The 20265-nt window shown below is 38.7% G+C and overlaps 2 protein-coding genes and 1 non-coding gene across 4 annotated transcripts; 2 read left to right on the forward strand and 1 right to left on the reverse strand.

Annotated features, from left to right (window-relative positions):
* Nucleotides 1-2769: 2769 nt before the first annotated feature.
* Nucleotides 2770-6305, reverse strand: tpi1 (triosephosphate isomerase 1). Its single transcript, XM_004077984.4, has 7 exons — nt 6096-6305; nt 4380-4503; nt 4164-4248; nt 3922-4054; nt 3701-3786; nt 3531-3618; nt 2770-3459 (listed from the first exon to the last, which is right to left on the reverse strand). The coding sequence occupies exons 1-7, from the start codon at nt 6202-6204 to the stop codon at nt 3341-3343; spliced, it is 744 nt and encodes a 247-aa protein (XP_004078032.1). The 5' UTR covers nt 6205-6305; the 3' UTR covers nt 2770-3340.
* Nucleotides 6306-7461: 1156 nt separating this feature from the next.
* On the forward strand, nt 7462-7516 carry LOC111949018. The gene has a single exon (XR_002875040.1). It is a non-coding gene; the product is annotated as a U7 small nuclear RNA (small nuclear RNA).
* A 306-nt stretch (nt 7517-7822) lies between these two features.
* On the forward strand, nt 7823-19225 carry lpcat3 (lysophosphatidylcholine acyltransferase 3). 2 transcript variants are annotated; one of them, XM_011485450.3, is made up of 13 exons: nt 7823-8130; nt 10546-10653; nt 12318-12427; nt 13555-13648; nt 13747-13784; nt 14340-14518; nt 14676-14784; nt 14862-14948; nt 15336-15499; nt 16811-16958; nt 17038-17193; nt 17677-17823; nt 17917-19225. In XM_011485450.3, exons 1-12 carry the CDS (start codon nt 8046-8048, stop codon nt 17779-17781), a joined length of 1383 nt encoding a protein of 460 aa, XP_011483752.1. In that variant the 5' UTR covers nt 7823-8045; the 3' UTR covers nt 17782-17823; nt 17917-19225. The 2 variants fall into 2 exon arrangements, with proteins under 2 accessions (XP_011483752.1, XP_004078033.1); XM_004077985.4 differs by having other exon boundaries at nt 7826-8130; nt 12321-12427.
* The last annotated feature ends 1040 nt before the right edge of the window (nt 19226-20265 follow it).

Consider the following 20265-nt stretch of genomic DNA (forward strand, 5'->3'; position numbering starts at 1 on the left):
CAAGACGGTGAGAATACGACTCCCGCCCTCTAGGGGACCGGAGGGGAAATGCAAGACATCAAATGCAGAAGTCACAGTACAATAAAAAATAAAATAGAATACTTAAGACAATTTAGTATAAGTTAAATGAATGAATCTTTGACTTGTATCAGCGATGTTTCCCTAATTTAGCGAGCGTGACATTGACTCCCTGATCCACACCACCAGGATCTACAGTACTAACATTGGGATGTCATTCGGGCTCGAGAAATGCAACCGGATGGTGACAAATAGAGGCAAGGTAGTCCACACAGGAGGGGTCTCACTCCCAGAAGGAACAATAGCAGACATTGAGGACAGTTACAAGTACCTTGGAATTCCGCAGGCAAATGGCAACCTGGAGCAGGCAACAAGGAAAGCTGCAACAGCTAAATATCTCCAACGAGTAAGGCAAGTCCTGAGAAGCCAGCTCAATGGCAAAATTAAGACCCGGGCAATAAACAGCTACGCACTGCCAGTTATCAGATACCCTGCAGGAATAATAAGATGGCCAAAGGAAGAGATACAGACCACGGATGATAAGACACGAAAGCTCCTCACCATGCATGGAGGGTTCCATCCCAAATCCAGCACCCTGAGACTGTATGCTAGCCGCAAGGAAGGAGGCCGAGGACTTGTGAGCGTAGAAGCCACTATCCAGGATGAAACATCCAAGATGCATGAGTACATCAAGCTCAAGGCCCCAACTGACAGTGTGCTCAGTGAATGTCTCAGGCAATGGAGAGCAGAGGATACAGTGCTGTAGGACAGATCCTCATGGGAGGACAAACCCCTGCATGGGATGTACCACCGGACCATAACTGAAGTGGCTGATATCAAGAATTCCTCCCTATGGCTAGAAAGGGCTGGCCTATAGGACAGTACTGAAGTGCTCATCCTGGCAGCTCAGGAACAAGCCCTGAGCACCAGAGCGATAGAGGCTCAGATCTACCACACCAGACAAGACCCAAGGTGTAGGCTGTGCAAAGAGGCGCCTGAAACAATCCAGCACATAACTGCAGGGTTTAAGATGCTAGCAGGGAAAGCATACATGGAGCACCACAATCAAGTGGCTGGAATAACATACAGGAACATGTGTGCAGAATATGGACTAGAAACCCCAAAGTCAAAATGGGAAACACCTCCGAAGGTGGTAGAGAATGAGAGGGCAAAGATCCTGTGGGACTTCCAGATCCAGACTGATAGGATGGTAATGGCGAACCAACCAGTCATTGTAGTGGTGGATAAAGAACAGAGGAAAGCCGTTGTGGTGGATGTGGCAGTACCAAGCGATGGGAACATCAGGAAGAAGGAACATGAGAAACTGGAGAAATACCAGGGACTCAGAGAAGAACTGGAGAAAGCATGGAAAGTGAAGGTGACAGTGGTGCCTGTGGTAATTGGAGCACTCGGGGCAGTAACCCCCAAGCTGGAGGAGTGGCTACAACAGAAAGACCTCAGACCTCTCAGTCCAGAAAAGCGCAGTGCTAGGAACAGCTAAGATACTGCAGGACCCTCAAGCTCCCAGACATCTGGTAGAGGACCCGAGCTTGGAGGAGAAACGACCTGTGGAGGGTGAGAGGGGCGTTTTTATTTATATATATATATATATATATATAAAAAACGCCCCTCTCACATGGGCAACCTTAAAAACTATTGCAACTACTCATAATGACATTTAAGACTTACATAATAAAAAGATAAAAGACTCAACAATATTCATCGATTTTTTTTTTTTTTATATTGTTTTTTGTGTATGTGCTTATTGTATATGGTTCTCTAAAAATACAGTTGGTATAAATTTAAGTTTGGCTTGAATTGAAAATAAAAGTGGCTTGGACTTAAAAAGTTGTTAAACTTCACCCAAAGTCCCTTTCAGATTTTGTATATTGTCATTTTTGTCATACTTGTGTTTATGTTTTTTTTTTATCAGCTCAAAATAAATAGAACAGCTATGAACACTAACTAACCCGCAGGCGTCAGCAAACTACTCAGTGTGAAACCTGCGCCTTTTTTTATGAACACGGAGCTGATCTTCTGGTGATCATAACTGCTTTACATCAGTTAATATTAACGCTTTCCTGCAGCAAACCTGACCATCTCTTACGGAACACTAATGTGCTGCGGCACACTGGTTGAAAAACATTGAAATAATCTGTGAAGTGTGTAATATATAACATACAATTGCATATATTAAGACAGAAAATGGCGCAAGTCTAGCATCTTTTAACCAGAATCATGATGGTTTTGATGCACTGATCAAATTGTCTTTGTGGTTTAAAGTTACCATAAGAGCTAACCTTCAAAATTCAAGACAAGTGTTTTGTATCCACAAGCATGGATGAAAAATTAAAATATGAATGTAAATTGTAATTCAATTGACAAGATAAAAGTACTAACTGTTCAAAGATGAGAATTTTCTTGACTAATAATCTACATTTCTGTGTTTGTGGAAAATGAAGCCAAGCTAGAATCTCCATTTTCTACTGATCCTTAAAAAAATTAATGCAAGCAGTTAATTGACAAAGCTGCAATCTGTGTTTTTAGATCAATTCAGTGATAATAGAAGGGCTTCTCTGTTTACCCTTTAAATCTCTGCAATAAGACCCCTACTGCCTTGCATCATGAGATTCCCAGAGGGATGGAGTCAGAAAACTAAGCTTGCATGTAAATTCTTCACAAGTATGAAACACGAAGACGTATATTTTAAGAAGTCAGTCTGGAGACAATTGGACAGAAATACACCACAGGTTCAAATAGATACTAAAGTGTTTATTCTGTTTCCTTACAGCCGTTCTTGTCTTACACCCATCAGCCGTGACAGTACAGTTAACATTTAATGGACACGTCCTTCGCTGCAAAACATTTCATAAAAATAAATTGGGAATCATGCAAACCTAAGGAGAAGTAAAAGCCACTGATTACAAGAATCGCACAAAGACACCAATAAAAAGACACATTCAACTACAGCTGTGACAGTTATGAAAAAAAAATAGAAAGTTCGTAAACTTTTCAAGTAAAGGCTTGGACTGTCCGTCCACAGTTTGAGCACTTAGAAGGTTAGTACGCACAAAGGCGGTTCTCAGTGGACTCATCAGTGTAGTACAGTGCAGTGCAAGTGCCAAACCATCCCTTTTCTTCTTGAAAAAAAAAATTTACTAAAAGAAAAAGGGGAGAAAATGAAGGGAATGACACCGTTACACAAATACTTTGAAAAGAGCGAGGGCAGAGCACCAAGTGCCAGGAGAGAGGGGTGATGGAGCCGGCTGATCAGAGCGAAGTTGGCCTCTGATCTGGTCATCTTTAAGAACATCTAACGTTTTTATGCCTTGGCGTTGATGATCTCAATGAATTCTGGTTTAAGGGAAGCTCCACCCACAAGAAAACCGTCAACATCTTTCTGGGAGGCGAGTTCTTTGCAGGTTCCGCCGGTCACCGAACCTGAAAAGCAGCATCGAGATTAGAGAACATCATCTCCGCCGTTTGTGATTTTAACTCAACGACTGACTGACCTCCATAGATGATCCTCACAGAGTTGGCCACAGCCTCAGACACATTGCTCTTCAGCCACTCCCTCAGTTTCTCATGAACCTCCTGAGCCTGAGGTGACACACGGGAAACAGGATGAAGGACAGAGTCACGGTAATTACACCAAGTCAAACTGGCCCGGTTTCAATAGTACCTGTTGTGGGGAGGCAGTTTTGCCGGTGCCAATGGCCCACACGGGCTCATAAGCAAGGACAACTTTGCTCCAGTCCTTTACATTGTCTGTCAAACAGATGTGATAACAGTTAACTACACAAGTTTCACATAACGGTTTGCATAACCCCTCCATCCTGACTCAAGTGTTGCACAATTCAGACTCCTGTGTACATAAAAGCTTCGTGTAGAGAGGCCACGTACCTGCGATAAATTTGGTCTGGCTAAACACCACCTTCTCCGTGATGCCTCCCTCCCTCTCGTCCAGCTTCTCGCCAATGCAGGCGATCACGCCGAGACCGCTCTCTAGAGCATGAGCGGTCTTCTGACCAATCAGCTGGGGGTTTTGGAGAAAAATGCACTTTTCAACTTTCTGTCAGCTGAGGAAATGTTAGGTTCAAAACCTCAGGGCAAACGTTTTTTTGTTGTCGGGTGCAAACTGTTACCTCGTCGCTCTCTCCGAAGACGTGCCGCCTCTCGGAGTGTCCGAGGATCACCCAGTTCACGCCGCAGTCCTTGATCATCGCAGGGCTGGAGGAAGAGGAGAGTCCCAATGAACGCAGTTGCATTATAATTTGTACTTTTTATTGAACCTTAAGCAAAGCAATGAACAAAAAAATAAAAATAAAACACACATTTGACAAAAACAGATTACAAAGTACCTGATCTCCCCAGTGAAGGCACCCTTGGGAACTTTGTAGCAGTTCTGAGCTGCTACGCCAAATTTGGGGTCAAGCTTGGACCTAACAAAGTCCAGGTAGATGGATGGAGCACCACACACCACCTCTGTTACAACAGTGAAAACAGAGATCAGGTTAGGGCTTGGAAGCCAAAACAAAGCCTCAAAACAGACACAGGTTTGCATTTATCAAATTACAAGAGCATGGAGTATTGACTAACAAACAAAAATCCTGTTCTATATGATTTTTCCTGAAAGAAATGCAATGTTAAAATGAATAACATTTCACAAACTTCTAATTTTGTTCATACTTTTTGATTGAATGATCTGCATTATAATGAAATCCATTTCCGGTAGAATGAACAGAAACACCCGTGTTCATGTACTTTACCACACAACTTGACATCAGAGGAGGAATAACCCTTTACTAACTCAAATGTTTGCATTTTTTATAACAGAATAGTATAGTTTGAAGTTAAAGCAAGTTAATTAAAACAAATGAAAATGTTATTCTTCTCCTACTAGTAAATGCTTTTTAAACTAATAAAGTTCCCAGATTTAGAATCGAAACTCTGATTATGTGCTCATGATCAACAATTCCCAAAGATCAAGCGGACTACAGTCAAGTCAAGACACTTACAGTCAGAATGTAATTCAATCTTTGGGGTATGTATATGGGGGTCTATTTTAGCCACTGCTCGTTTTTAGTTTGGTAAAGGTCATTTCTCTTGGACCAGAGACAACCGTATTAAAGGTCTGGGTTCAGCCACCAGAAAGGTCGGTCACATGGTTGCATTCTGGACGGGTCACAGACGTCTAAGGGGCTCGGGTTCAAAAGGTCAAACATGCAACAAAACAAAAAAAATCCCACACGAAAGAAGGAATTTCTGGAAGAAACAGTCGACTTTAAAAAAGGACAGTGAAGAAATGCCTGCTGTTATTTCAGCACAGCACTGTAAGGGGGGGGTGTCTCCACTTTGCGGCCAAGGTCCAAGGATAGTCTGAAAAGATTGAGTTTGCCTCTAAACAGAAAAAACACAGAACTGCATCTGAAATCGAGAAAACAAGTTTCTTTTTTTAAAAAACCTGACATGAGGGCTTATTAAATCCACTCTGACTGATTGCTTAAAAGATCATAAACCCATTGAAAAGGGAAATGACCTTAGAAAGCAGCATCAGTAAGGCCTAGCTACAAGAAGCAGGTCTGCTGTTGCGTTTAAACGCCGTCGGAAAATGTACAACTCAAGGCTACAAGCTAAAAACGTGATCTCGCTAAAGGGGTTTGCATTTCTGTAACTGATCGGGGTTTTTGTTTCTACATATGCTGCGCACAAAATTGGCCACCAGGGCCAGTGTGTGAAAGCATCGTGTCACATCGGAGCAGGCAGTGGGGAGTACGTGCCGCTGCAAACGCACACCCACCGCCGACATGATGGTTTAGAGGGCCGTCACTCTGAGCGTCCTTCATCTGGCCCCGTGCACTTTTCCGCGTCTGTCTGTCTGAATGGATGGATGTGCACGACTTTGACATGGAAAATCATGACAGATTTGTTAAAACGGGGCTTCTATGTTTATCACGGAAAAAACGTCGTAAAAAAAAAAAAATCAACAAAGTAACATGTAATCACGATTCAGATCGATAATCTTGGGTTTTCTGTGTGGATAATTATTTGGACCCTATCCATAATCTAGTACATACCAACATTGGGGTCCACTTTCCCCGCGTTCAGGGTTTGGATTAGCTCCCCTAGGCTTTTCTTGTCACCGTTCATTTTCCAGTTTCCGCCAACGAAGAATTTCCTGCTCATGTTTGCGGTGTTTTTTTGTCGCTTTAATGAAAAACGGAACCGGTGTCAGAAGACCAACGGGATCTTTCTCCTCTGTAGGAAGACAGCGACCGCAAATGACTGTCGCGAGGCTTTTATAAACGTGGAGATTTGACTCCTCCTCTGCCCTCACGCCATTGGCCTGTAACGGTTCGTCCGTAAACGCATCTCCACAGCTGATGAAGGGAAAGAGCAAGAGCAAAATGTCATGATGCGTTTAAGTCCTGTTTGAAAATCTAAAGTAGCAACTTTACTTGTTGCAAAATATGTAAACTGAACTCTTTGGTCGCATTAAAACAGTCAGTATTACAGAAAAAAATCTAAATGACATTGATTATGCTTCCTGTTTAAGGAAGCCATAAGTAATCTTAAAAATGTTTTTGATATTTAAACAAAGACAGATTGAAAGTCACTTATAAATGTTAGATGTTGCTACTGAAATCGTTCAGGAACGTAAATAATTTCAACATTTGTTGGCATTTAGCAATATTTAAAGAATTCTTTGGTTGTACGAATCTTTCCTGAATATTCATAATGCATTTCAAAATAAAAGAAGTCGTTTTGAGACGTTTCAACTAATTTAACGCGATTATTTCCAGGTATAAAACTATATACTATATATATATATATATATATATATATATATATATATATATATATATATATATATATATATATATATATATATATATATATATATATATATATATATATATATATATATATATAATATCCTTTTTTTTTAAAATTAGGTAATAGAAAAAAAGAAAAAATAACTATAGAAACGGAAACAAACATTGGAGCCTGGTAAAATAAATAGTACCGGTGAAATTACGGCGCAGAATTAAAAAAGAAAAAATATGTAATTTATAAAATTATTCTGTGAGGGCGCTGAAATGCTCATGTAGAACTTCAGTTAGACTGGCTCAGTTAAAACAAGTCCCGCCTTCCCACAGAAACGAGCGTTACAATTGGACAAAGTTCACAGCCAACTCTGACCCCCCTGCACCCAGCATGCACTGCGGTTCAACTTTACATGTTTTCTCATTTTCTTAATCGGGATTTACACTACATTTCACTACATTTCTTTAGTCTAAATTGTCATTTTATTAGGTTTTAATTGTATATACTTTAATTGTTTGTGGTTTTTTGCGTCGTAGACGGTGAACAGATGAAACCTTAACAGTGTTAGCATGTGTCTGAGTACCTAGCACTGACAAATGCGTCTTGCCACTTGAGGAAACTTTGCTCTGAAGATATTTGTCTAGCAGGTTTCTCATAAAGAGAAGCCCCTCATTGTGGTCTAAAGCAAAATATACTCGAAATATCAAATGATATGTCGTGAAAACTATACATTAGTGACAAACCTAAACATTTATATGTCTAGAACTGTACTACGCGCTGTAACTGTGATCTTATCTCAACAGTAATCTCTCATGATGTAAATATTACAAATCCCTAGCAGCTTTCTCCGAAAGATCAATGCGAACAGCTGTGTTTGCAATTCAAAGCCACCAGGGGGCAGGCTTACATCGTTATATTTTACAGAGTCCTTTTTTTAACGTTCATCTTGACATACTTTTATTTACTGTGGAACAAGGTAGTTTGCTATTCTCCATTGTACCCTTTAACGAGGAGTTAGCATATTGATAAACAAAAAATCCACCAGGGACGAGCCAAGCATTAAAAGAGGAGGGTTTGAGGGCGGGGGATCGAACTCTAGAAGGAAGTTGAGCCGCCTTATAAAGAGGACTGTTGTGTGTGGACGTCTGCTGCTGGAGTTCGCTGATCCGAGGCGAAAACGCGTTTCCGCCCACAAAAAGATGGCGGCTCCCTTAATGCAGAAGCTGTCGGAGTCCTTAGGTTCTCCGGAACCCGCGGTGCGGCTAATTTTATCCATTTTGATCGGTGAGTTTCCCCGCTCTTGGTTCTGTTGTGTGTTAGCATGGTTGCGAGGCTTCACAGCCCTGCAGGGAACTGGTCCGAGTCCGTGCAACTGTCACTTTGAGCCAACTCATCCACTTCAGATCAGGCTGCCAGAGTGGACAGCAAACTTCCAGTCTGTTATTATCAAAGTTAACGACTCGGTTTAGTTTGGATGATTAGCACTCCCACTGTCAGGCAAGTGGATTTCCTGAGAAAAACCTTTTCCATCAACGGCTGATGTCAACTCATTTGCATTAACAATTTATGGTCAACTGATAGCTCCGCTCGGGGTCACACTTGTTGTTTGTCGCAGGGGTTTATGGGATGATTTGCTTCGACAGTAGGTCACATATTTCCCATCATCCCTTCCCTCTGACCTGAGTGACGTGTTAAATAAGGGTGTAGTATTCAATGACTTACTGTTTAAATGCAAGTTTTTTTAACTACCTGTCCAGCTGGTTCACTGTATGTTTTACAGCATAGCTCTACCGAAAAGCTGTGGAAATAGGTGACAGGTGTCTGATTCCTTGCTGTCAGGGAATTCATCACTATTAGATGTTACTCCTCAATCCCCTTTGACCTCCCAGGTCTGAGATATTGACAGGTTTGATTTAAATTAGGCCTTCAAGTGTTCTGACAGCAGGGTCAAACAGTCAGTCATCCCTCCTCCTTGAACTTTGTTCAAACACATGCCAGTTTCTCAACACACTCTGACCTGTACGTGGCCATTCCGATCAGACTTTGCTTGCATCCAGCTCATTAAGTCAGCCTCTTGCTTGGCGTTGCTTAATGCGTGTTGTGACATGGGCCTCTGCGAATGTGCTATTTCCTGACTTTTGAAACGCTACAGTGTAAATCAACTGACAAATCAGGTTTTGCTTCATTGGTTGCGGTTTATGTTTTTTCACAAAATGTTCAGCTGCACAGCAAACTGTGTTCAATTAGTTGACAGTATTTATAGGGGCCTAAAATGTCATCCCAAAAAAATAATATATATATATATATATACATATAAATAAAACACACAAAAGGGTGCCTAATGTCTCTGGAACTCCAGTGGAGCAGTGCTCACTGGATGATAAGAGGGGGTTGACTGAGAAAAAATTCCATATTTAATGATATTTTGTTTTCTTAATTGTATTTATTCTTCTAGTCTGACATTTTTTTTTAAAGAGTCCTTAACTATAATGTCGAAGATATTTGTACCACCATAAGATCTGAGAATTTCCCCAGGTACATGCCATTAGTTTATCATTTTGAAGACTCATATCTGTAGATTTTCTTTTTACCATTTAGATTCTTCTATATTGATTATTTTTTTAAATCTCTATTATGACTTTTTTATTTTGAAAGCAAGATCTCACAAAATTAGTGCCTGCTAAACTGAACAATCAAAAGTTTGCTGATTTTTTTGCTAATCTTTACATCATAAATAAACAAAAACAGGACTGATAAGAAACTACATTTAAACAAAGCTGATTTCTGCATTTGGGGACGAAGTGAAATCTGATCTCATAAATAAAGTTTGATTAAAAACAAAATACTTTTTTCAAGAAATCTGATTTAAATTGGATCCTTTCCACTATTAGAATAGTTTAGCCCAGGGGCCTACAACCTTTGGCCCTGGAGCTACATGTGGTTCTTTTACCCCTTCATTGTGAATCTCTGCTTCAAGAAAATAAAAAAATGTAAAAAGGTACCTGTAAAGTAAAAATGTTAATAAATACTCAAGTAAACTAACTTCAACAGTTTGTGAATGACTTAAATAAAGTTTAAGGATAGTGTTTATCACAAGTCGAACTAAAACTTTGTGACATTTTTGTGTGGCGTTTTCCACAGAAAATGAATTGGAGGTCACTAAGCAAAAGCAGGACTGAAGCCCACCAGATTATAAAGCAAATTGTTTTATTTTTGAACAAATTAAATGATTTTAAGTGCAACAGATCAGCTCTGCTTTAATTTTAGTTTGTTAGATTTACACCTTTCTGGCTGGGATGCACCAAAAACAGTAAATTATATGTATTTTTATCTAACCATTGCTGACATTACAGTCCTCACTACCACATTTGCTGCATTGATTTGCTCCTATGTGACAGAGGGTGTCTTTTATTTTGAAAGGTTGACCTCAAAAGTTAAAAACTAAACTTTCTCTTTGTGTTTAGGTTTTTATTTAGGCCAAAAAGCAATAATTCATTAATATTTATCATAATAGTAGCAATAACATAAACACAAATCAGTGTCTTATTTTTCTGAAGGGTGAAGTAGGACTTTGTGGCTCCGACCTTTGTCAGTGAGAAATCCACTTGACTGGCTCTTTAAGTGTGGAAGTTTGCAGCCCCCAGGTTTAGCCGTAAAGAGTAAACTTTTTTCTAAAAGAGTTGATTTTGTGTCCCGCAGGCTATCCCTGTGCAGTGGTGTACCGGCGCTTCTTGTTCCACCAGCCTGCCACCGTCCTCCACTTGTTCCACTTGTTCTCCGGTTTGGCTCTGGCAGCTTTTAATTTTGGTGAGATGAAATGAACAGAAACCATCCTGTTCTATATTGTGTTTGATAAACATTCCTGCTGTGAGGAACAGAAATCCACTGTAAGGCTGCTTTGGAGCTAATCCTGAAAACGTGTTTTTATTAACTTGATTGAACACTTTCAGTCCAAAGCCAAGACTGTCACTTTTTCAGTTGATTTATGCTCTTTTAACTGCAGTTGTCTGTAGTCACTTGCTGACCTTCTGTCTTCACTGTCACTTTAAAAAAGAATGCAGAAATAAGGTCAATCATTTTTTTTTTCATTTTCTGATGATTAAACATGTTTTGTCAACTTTATTTTGGATACTATAACAAAAAAGCAGATGATGTAAGTATTTAAAAAGATATGTCAGGTTTTCACAGCAAAATAAAAAAATAAAATGATAAAAACTGTTAAAATGTTACTTGTAAATGTTTTTATAAGCTTATGATTGTGTTTTAGGTCATTCAGAAGTTGGTGGGCTATGCTCATTTGGATTTTTGTGGGTAGTAGATGTCAAAATAAGACAGATTTAGTACAAAACAAAAATTAGATTTATGTACCTGAACTCGCATCTGGCTAAAAGTGATGTTAAGGTGAGCCGAAATGATGACAAAGAAAGAAGGCAACTTTATTGTGATGGCAGGAGATATGTTTTCTGTTTCCAAGACTTAAGGATTATTGTGTCCTAATCAAAATAAAAACTTTGCATGTGGAATTTTTTTCTGCTGAGTTACTTCTGAACCACAAACTTCTGCACATTTCTTTTTTTTTTACTTACAAAGCAGGTTTGATTAGCAGACAGTAAGGTTTTAATATTTTTTAACATTTATCTGTAATTTGTTTGCACTTAAAACTTCAAATTTGAGAAATTTTCTACGTTTAATTTTATTTTCTAGTTCGGCAAATGTCCTTTTTGTAATATTCACTAGCAGAACAAAACGCCCAGCTAAATCTGTTTTTCCATTTTTACTGAACAATAAATGTTTAAATGTTAAACCATGAAAAAGGCGAGGTAAATTCACATATAAGTTTTATTTTTAATTCTTCAAACCCATAAGAACCGACAACTATTCTTTAAAATGACAATTTTAATGTGGGATTGACCATAGTACACATTTCTGATGTTTTTCTGTTACACTTGATGACACTATGGGTTCTTATAAGTCAGATCGAATATATTTGATCTTTTATCTTACAAAAAAACCTGTTGTTTTCAAAACACATAAAAACTATCTTAGAAATATTAAAAACCTTCAAAATGAGATTAGCAGATCACACAGATGCCGTAGTGCATTGGATTAGCGGCAGAACTGTGGATCTAAATGGTAACAGGCCTCAAACACAATGAAAGGGAGGATGCACAGTAGTTCTTTTGGGTGGAAGGGGAAAAGTTGGACTCAATCCAAACTAACAACATTGATTTTCTTTCTCTTGTGCTTTTTCGTTTGCGGCTGCGGTTGGATTTTACAGCAGGTCTGTTGCTTTAACTTTCTCCTTGAATGCTCATTTCAGGTTGTATTTATGTTAAAGTGTTTGTCTGTCTTTGTCTCGGCCGATATCGAGTGGTGTAGGATAAACGCCGTAGACATAGCTTTTCCTATTTAGGAGACACCTGACGGGGGTCAGTGCCCTCCTCACCCCCCCTCTCTGCTCATTTCTTTTCCAGGTGCTCAGCTTTATCACTCTGCAGTATGCATCTTGGTTCAGTTCCTGATGTTGAGACTAATGGGGAGGACTGTCACGACTGTTCTAAGCAGTTTTACCTTTCAAATGGTGAGATCTGTCTTTGCTCTACAGTTCTCTCTGCATGTCCTGTGATGTGGAAGGATAGTTTCTTATCCTCAGGATGTACAGCCCTAACGTTTATCTTTCTTTTCTTTTCTTTTTTTTACTTAAGTTGGCTGTTTTTAATTTAGAAAATTCTCTAAAATAGTTGTAGAATGATATTTTTTCAAAGTGCCACTCCAACGATGTAATTGATATTTTCAAGCCATTTCCAGAGGTCTTTTAATTATGTTCATACTGTTTTTAGCCAAAATTTTAAAAACTCATTCTTTAGGTCTAGGTCGGACATCGTTTCTGCAGAGCAGCAATAGTTCATTAGAAATTCGCCTTTGAGTTGTGGGCGGAACTGTTGGGGTGGAGAAAGCCTTCCCACATTTCCCATCATCCACCTGTTTACAAGCTCTCCCACTAAGTGGCAGCCCCTCGCATCTTCAACCTAACATTCTAGCATTACTGGTGCAACAACAACATTGAGATATATCACGTTCACCGAGCTGTAATGATTAGAGCCAGATGTCAGCTCAGGTGACAAAAACAGGAACATAAATGGATCTATTTGCCTGTAGATCCAACAGCTTGGAGCACAGCAGGGAACTTGTGGCCTGCCGGTTGTAGTTTGTAATCAGTACTGATAAGCTTTTACTGACATCATTTATTCCTTTGCTTCTGATTCACAAAGATTTTAATAAAGAAATACTGAAAAATGAAAAATTTAAGCTTCATTTTATGTATTTATGCCCTCCATCAGGAGAAAAATGCTTCAATGTCATGTTAAAAACACCAAAAACACAATATTTATTTGAGAGGGTCTTAAAACGAAGCCCATTTTAAAATCTTGATTTAAAAAAAAAAATACAATACAGGCTCGAACATTTACATTACTATCATATTCTATTTTATTCTTAATAAAATAAGTGGGTCAATTGTTTAATTTTTTTCTGTATGTATATATACATTTTCTTTCAGTTGTAGAATTTGAGAATCCTTTTTTTAAGTTGTAGTGAACTTTCCTTCTCTAGTATCGCCAGTTTTTTATTTGTTTATTTATTTTCTAACTGCCTGTTGTCACATCTGCTCATTTTCATGTTCTGCATTCTTCTGTTTCTGCCCTGCAGGTATACCTGCTGGCCGGGTATTATTACACAGCAACAGAGCAGTATGACATTAAGTGGACGATGCCTCATTGTGTCCTCACACTTAAACTCGTTGGTAAGTCGAATGCGGCTCCCTCTGCACCGCTGTGTCCATTATAGATTTCTTTTATTGTTATTTTGGGGAGATGATTCAAAGTCTTTATTTGATTGCAGGTTTGGCGTTTGATTACTACGATGGAGGAAAGGAACCGGCAAGTGGCTCAATTATAACCTTTTTTATATTCACATTTATATATTAAAAATAAAAATCTACTACTAATAGTAGATGTAATGGAGAGGTGGGGTACATTTCCTCGCACTAAACCACTTTGACAGGTGACCAACAGACCTGCCACCCAAAGCATCTTAACAAAAGGGCTTTGTGTGAAGTTAATTAGGAACTTGTACTCCCAAGCAGAATTAGTGGCTTAGCGAGGTAACTTCAAGTTCAGCTCTGAACTTTCAGCTTCTCAAAGCTGGTTTACATCTAGCGTGAGACGTGTTTCCAAAGAAACATGTCCTGCTCCAGACCAGTATGACATAAAGAATCACATAACTAAAAGTTCTGCCTCCTGTGGCTCCTTATTATACAAACGGTTAGAAAACAGTTCATCGTCTGAAGCCCTTTGTTACATAACACTTGTGACTGATATCATGGCATAGATTGATGTCAGAGGTCATTAACAGCTTTGCTTTCAGGTTTTAGCCAAATCTCTGATAATTATCAGGTAGTTTCATTCATGTCCTCCATGTTCTTTCATTTACAGTCCAAACTGAGTCTAGAGCAGAAGAGCAGCGCCCTGCCGTCAGTGCCCTCGCTGCTCGAGGTAGCCGGCTTTTCTTACTTTTACGGAGGCTTTTTAGTGGGTCCCCAGTTTACCCTACGCAGCTACCAGAAGCTGGTGGCAGGGGAGCTCACCGACTGCCCGGGACAGCCTCCCAACAGGTACTTCACTCATGACAACCACAGGGGATGGAAAAGAAATGACTAGAACCATCATTTACTTAGTTTTATTCTACAATTCCCACTATGACTGCCCCACAGGTAAAAAAACAAACAAAGAAACTATCCTTTTATTCATATCTTCATGTTTCTGTTCTAGTGTTTTCCCTGCAATGAAGAGGTTTGGATTGGGCTTTTTGTTCCTGGCGATATATACAATATTTGCTCCCTATTACCAAGACAGCTATTACCTAACAGATGAGTTTGAGGTGAGAGTGAAAACTGACATATCAAAGCATTTTTATCTCAAGATATCTCACAGAAAAAAACCATTTCCTCTTTGCAGGCTCAGCCTTTCTGGTATCGCTGTGTTTTTATTCTCCTCTGGGGAAAAGTCATGTTGTATAAATACGTCAGCTGTTGGGTTATAGCGGTAAGTGACTTCATTTTCATCCATATTTTGTTCAGGCGTCTTTCCAGTTCTGCAGATTTCTAAGCCCACAACTTTTTTTACTGTGCATGTAAAAGAAATTGTATAGGTATTTCTGCATTTTGACATTTCTGAAATGGAAAAAAAAAAGAGTTTAGGACAATATTTCGGAGTGTCTTGCAAATCTTTAGCTTAAAAAAAGAAAGTAAAGGCTGCAGGTTCAGACCATTATATTATTACCAAGAAATTACATTTTTCCAAGAAGTAGGCATGAAAATTGGCCCAATTAATGATATGTCAAGGTCAAAGTTGGCTTGATTTCAGGTTTTTTCAAACTGAATAGATTTGTTGTTTTGTTGGGTGAACAAATACGGTGACTGTATGTTACAGGAGGGTGTCTGTATATTAACCGGACTGGGCTACAACGGAATGGTGGACGGGAAGCACCAATGGGACGCCTGTGCCAACATGAAGGTTTGGCTATTTGAAACCACCCCCCTTTTTGGAGGAACCATCGCCTCTTTCAACATTAACACGAACGCCTGGGCAGCGAGGTTAGAAATCCATGCTCTTCTCAAGTTCAAAGCTGTGCTGTAAAAGTTAAAAATTGACTGAGATAAGAGTGGAGTGTTCAGAGAAATGTGCCTTTGTAGAACTCCCACACCACAGAAGACCAAGATTGGAGATCTTAATCCACACCAGAAGACATTAGGCAGTGTGGGAAAGTTTATGAACCTCAAGTACTTCTAAAATTTCATTTTGAATAAAGTCACAAAGCAGAAAGAAAAATGTATTAAAAGCACTAAAGTCATGGTAATATCCCACAATGTTATGTGTGTAGTTCTACTATACTATTGCACTTGGCTTTTTGTATTTGTAACATAGACCTGACGTAGAGGATGACCTAATTGTTTAACCTAAAAAGGAACACTCTATTTATAGTGCACCTATTTATGTGAACCACTTTTGGGTTTTTTCAGTCCATGTTTTAGCAGTTTTCAATGAGACCAAACATTGAATCTAATGGAGTATAACTCAAATGGCAAGTAGAATAAAAAATACGAGTCTCGTAGTTTTTTTCTTTTTTTCTTTTACCTCGTATAGACTTGACTAAATAAAGCTCCTTTGAAGGTTAAAAAGTCCAACTTTAAATGTGCACTTTAAGATAACTATGGGGCCCATTTTTGACCAAATTCTGATTAACATAACAATTGTTGATTTTATTGAAACCAGTCTGATATAGAGCATCTGGACTGTGAGTTAATATTTCACAAGTGTGAAACGTGTGTGTGTGTGTATTTCCATAAAACCGTGAAGAATTCCAAACTCATCAAAGTTATCAGACAAATCTAATTTCCAAAGCATGCAAAATGAAGTCTGACATCCTTTTACAACATGTTACTGTAAAATGCACTCATTTAGCATTCACATAATTCAGTTTTTGTGCTTTAAAACCTTTGAATCTTGGATGTTTCAATAATAGCCTCACAGATCCTGTAGGAAAATCACTTATGGGAAGCCTTTATACCACTAAGCGTCTGATAAGAACCCCTGATGAGCTGCATCGAGCCACTAGTGAGGATTTTAAGCACAAACCCTTCACATGCTTCGTTTGTCTCACCCCTGTAGCTAGAATCGAATGAAGGGATTATAGTGCATGTGCTTCTCCAAGATCTGTAGTCTGCACTGCCAGTAAATGTAATTGTCAGGTAACTGATGTAAAGTAAACTCACTAAAACTCAGTTGCTATGCAACAACCATTTGCAGGTGCATTAGGGCATGTCACAGCAGAGGACTCATTTTTTAACTGCTTTATCCAAATTGCCCAAAAGAGTGATCCTTACACTTGTTTTCCTTCCTCTAAGACACGTGTTCAAGAGGTTGAAGTTCCTGGGCAACAAGACCTTGTCTCATGTGACCACGCTGGTCTTTTTGACAATTTGGCACGGCCTTCACTCTGGATACATCCTGTGTTTCTCCATGGAGTTCTTTATTATCACTGTGGAGAGACAGGTATGCCTTCATTACGTTCCCTTCACAGTTCATTATGTAATTGTTTATTATGAAACTGTTGTGTTTGTTTGCGGGACAGGCCCAGGCATTAGTGCGGGACAGCCCCCAGCTGACGAGACTGGCCAACAGTCCCCTTTACCCCCTCATCTATGTGATCCAGCAGTTCTTCCACTGGCTGTTCATGGGGTATCCTCTGGTGGCGTTCTGCCTTTTCACCTATGACAAATGGCTCAAGGTAACGCATCTACCATTGGACTGGGAGAGTTCAACTCCATAATCTGATCTTCCTAAAACCTAAAAAATGGGTTCCAGTGCCTCTCTGCTTTATGCTCAACCCCTTGACACATGAATTTATTTCCAGCTTTGAAGAAAGAAAAATCACTTAAGTTTTTGCTTTCAAGTAGATGCTAAATTAAGGTAATTTTGGAGTAGAAGCAAGGCAATAGGCATCAAAGGTTTAAGAGTTGACTGTGTTTAAATCCCCAAATTTTTGGCTTTTGCAAATGGGGGGAAAAAAAGAAATGATAAATATCCAAGAACAAGTGTCAATGATATCACGTGTACTATATTAATTTGTCTAAAAAGAGACTAAATCTGACTGTTGAGATTTGGAGTTCTGCTGTACTGGGACCTTAAAAAACATTTTAAGTAGCTGTTTTGCACATTATCTGTTGTCTTGCAGAATTTTGAACTTTCTATCACCTTTTCTGTTTTACAGGTGTATTCTTCCGTCTACTTTTGCGGCCATGTGTTTTTCTTCGTGGCCTATTTAATCCTGTCATACCTCCGCAAAGCTCTAGTGCCTAAAACAAGAACAGAATGATGGTAAATGCAGAACTAAAGCCTGGTTCTAACATTGTGCATGGTAAGCAAACGCTTTTTCACTTTTCTTCGATGTTCAGCAAAAGAAAATGAGAAATCTATACATTTCTATTTTTTTTTTTTTGCTTCCTTCCAGGCCTGTCTAAGGCCGAATCTCCTCTGAAGGGAACTGTGACTTTCAAGAAGCAGAACGAAAACTATTTTAAGGCCTTTAGTAATATATATGTGAATATATGTCCATGTAAAAAGAAATTTCAATATATTTTTGTGTTGGTTTTTTTTTCTGTGGGAGAGGATTTTACTAAACATTTAAGGAAATGTTTACAGGAAATTACCATTGTGCCATTTGGGGTCAACTTCAGTCGATTTAGGGGCAACTACTTTATGTACTTTTTTTTTTTTTCCTGTACTCTTGGAAATCTGGAGACTTGTGCTATAGGAAGACAGGATCGCACAGGAGTCACAGGTTTGCTTTTCCTTCCTTGTTTTTGTTCAGGTACCCACATTTAATAAGTGTAAGCACAAAACCGCAGTGTGTGTGACTGTGCTGTCGTGATGAATGACATGGATAGTTTTGAACAAGTTTGATACAGATAAATATTTGATTGTTGTGTGTAAATGGCTGCTACTGGTTCTATAAGCTCTGTAAACTGCACACTGTACACTAACACCCGACTAAGTCAGTGGGGCCTTGCCTAACCATTGTTTGTGCCCTTTTTTCCCCCTTGGAATTTAACTTATGATCAAAAAAAAGACTTGATTTTTTTTTTTAAAAGAGTTTTAAGGGGTTTTATAAATGTGTTGTAGTTTTTGGAGAAGTTTCATGAAACGTTCAGCAATTCTTCATGTTGTTCTGCTCTTTTTCCACATCCTGTCTTTTTTTTTCTGTTTCTTTTTTGAGTGTGTGCCATTCCTCTGTACGTCTGCCAGCCCCTCAAAGTGAAATGCACAATTGTGAAAGACGATCCGTATGAAAAGTTTCATTTCCTCCTGTGTTCAGTTCGATGTCTTTAAATATTGTTTTGGATTTCAGAGTAAAGTCCTTGCATTGTGGACACCAACAGCCTCTTCCAGGTGGAATAAAGAAGGTCCTCCTGAAAGATTCCTGCTCCTAAGGAAAAATAACCCCGTTTTTCTTTTTCTTTTTTTCATTATTTTTGGAACATGGAAATGTTGGGCCACCTTGCACACGGGAAGAAGGCCTGTGTTCTGCTGCCCACACCACAGTCCTTTCACACAGAGGGGAGAGGCCAAACCGTAGTCATGCAGCCCCAGATTTGAGTGATATTTATACACAAGATGTTGATTAATGAATGAACTGCTATTTAAAAATGGTTTTTTAAACCCTTTGTAAATTAATTAAAGACACTTTGAGAAGATAATGGGAGGTGGGGTAATTTTCAAATAATATTTTGTATTGTTTAATAAAAATGCTGTTTAAAGTAGCTCTCGCAAGGGTTTGTGGTGTTTTGTGTAGGGGTGTAACAACGAATTGACTTAATCCGACTGCAATCCAACTGGATTAATCGGTCTTCAGGAAGATGTTAATCAAATCAAATCAATCTATACTATTATGAAATCGTTTTAAAATCAAAAGAATTGAGGGAATTGCCATTTAGATTGAGGCACGGAAAGTTCATTTAACTATAAAGTAAAAAAGACCAAGTTCCGTCACAGCAGACAAGATCAACCATCGTTACAGTTCAATATGTGGAAACTAGGGGTTTAATAATTTATTTTAACAACGATTCGACTCATGTCATATTAACCAATATGATTCAATTTGATGCTACGGAGCGCCTACAGGGCCATTGAAGAAAAAAAATTTGAATTAAAAGAAAAAAACTAACGGGTGCGCACCCGGTACTAACGGGATACTAAAGTTTTGTTTTTGTTTTGCTTCAAAAAAATTTTTTTCTTCAATGGCCCTGTATGGGCTCTGTAGAATTTAACCAGTGTCACTCAGAGATAAATACCTGGATACTGAACAGTTGAGGTGAAGTTTTCCAGATTTCTTGTAAGATAATCAAGTGTAAATGTGTACAAGTAAACAAAAATTAATGGCAAAACAATTCACATTTTAGTTTCGTAAAGTTCAGCCCACTTTTGTTTTTCCATATAAAATAATGCAATTTGAACATTATTAGAAATGTTTCCACACATTGAACCGTAATGACGACTTGGTCATTTTTTGCTGCCATCATGTGTGTTGTCTGCTCTGATGGCAATTGGTCATTTCAAAATAGTATTTTCCAATATCGATATAAATGCTTTATTTCATTTTGAAATGATTTTAGAATGGTATAAAAATTTAATTAACATCTTGGCTCAGACAGATGCATCTGCTTGGATCATATAATATTCCTCAAATAATCGTTAGTGAAAACACTTGCATTCAATCTTGTTTACTTGTTTGTGCACACATTTAATTTACACTTGATTATTATACAAGAAAAACAAGGAATCTGGAAAACTTGACATGCCC

The sequence above is a fragment of the Oryzias latipes genome, chromosome 16 (assembly GCF_002234675.1).
Source record: "Oryzias latipes chromosome 16, ASM223467v1".
Taxonomy (NCBI): domain Eukaryota; kingdom Metazoa; phylum Chordata; class Actinopteri; order Beloniformes; family Adrianichthyidae; genus Oryzias; species Oryzias latipes.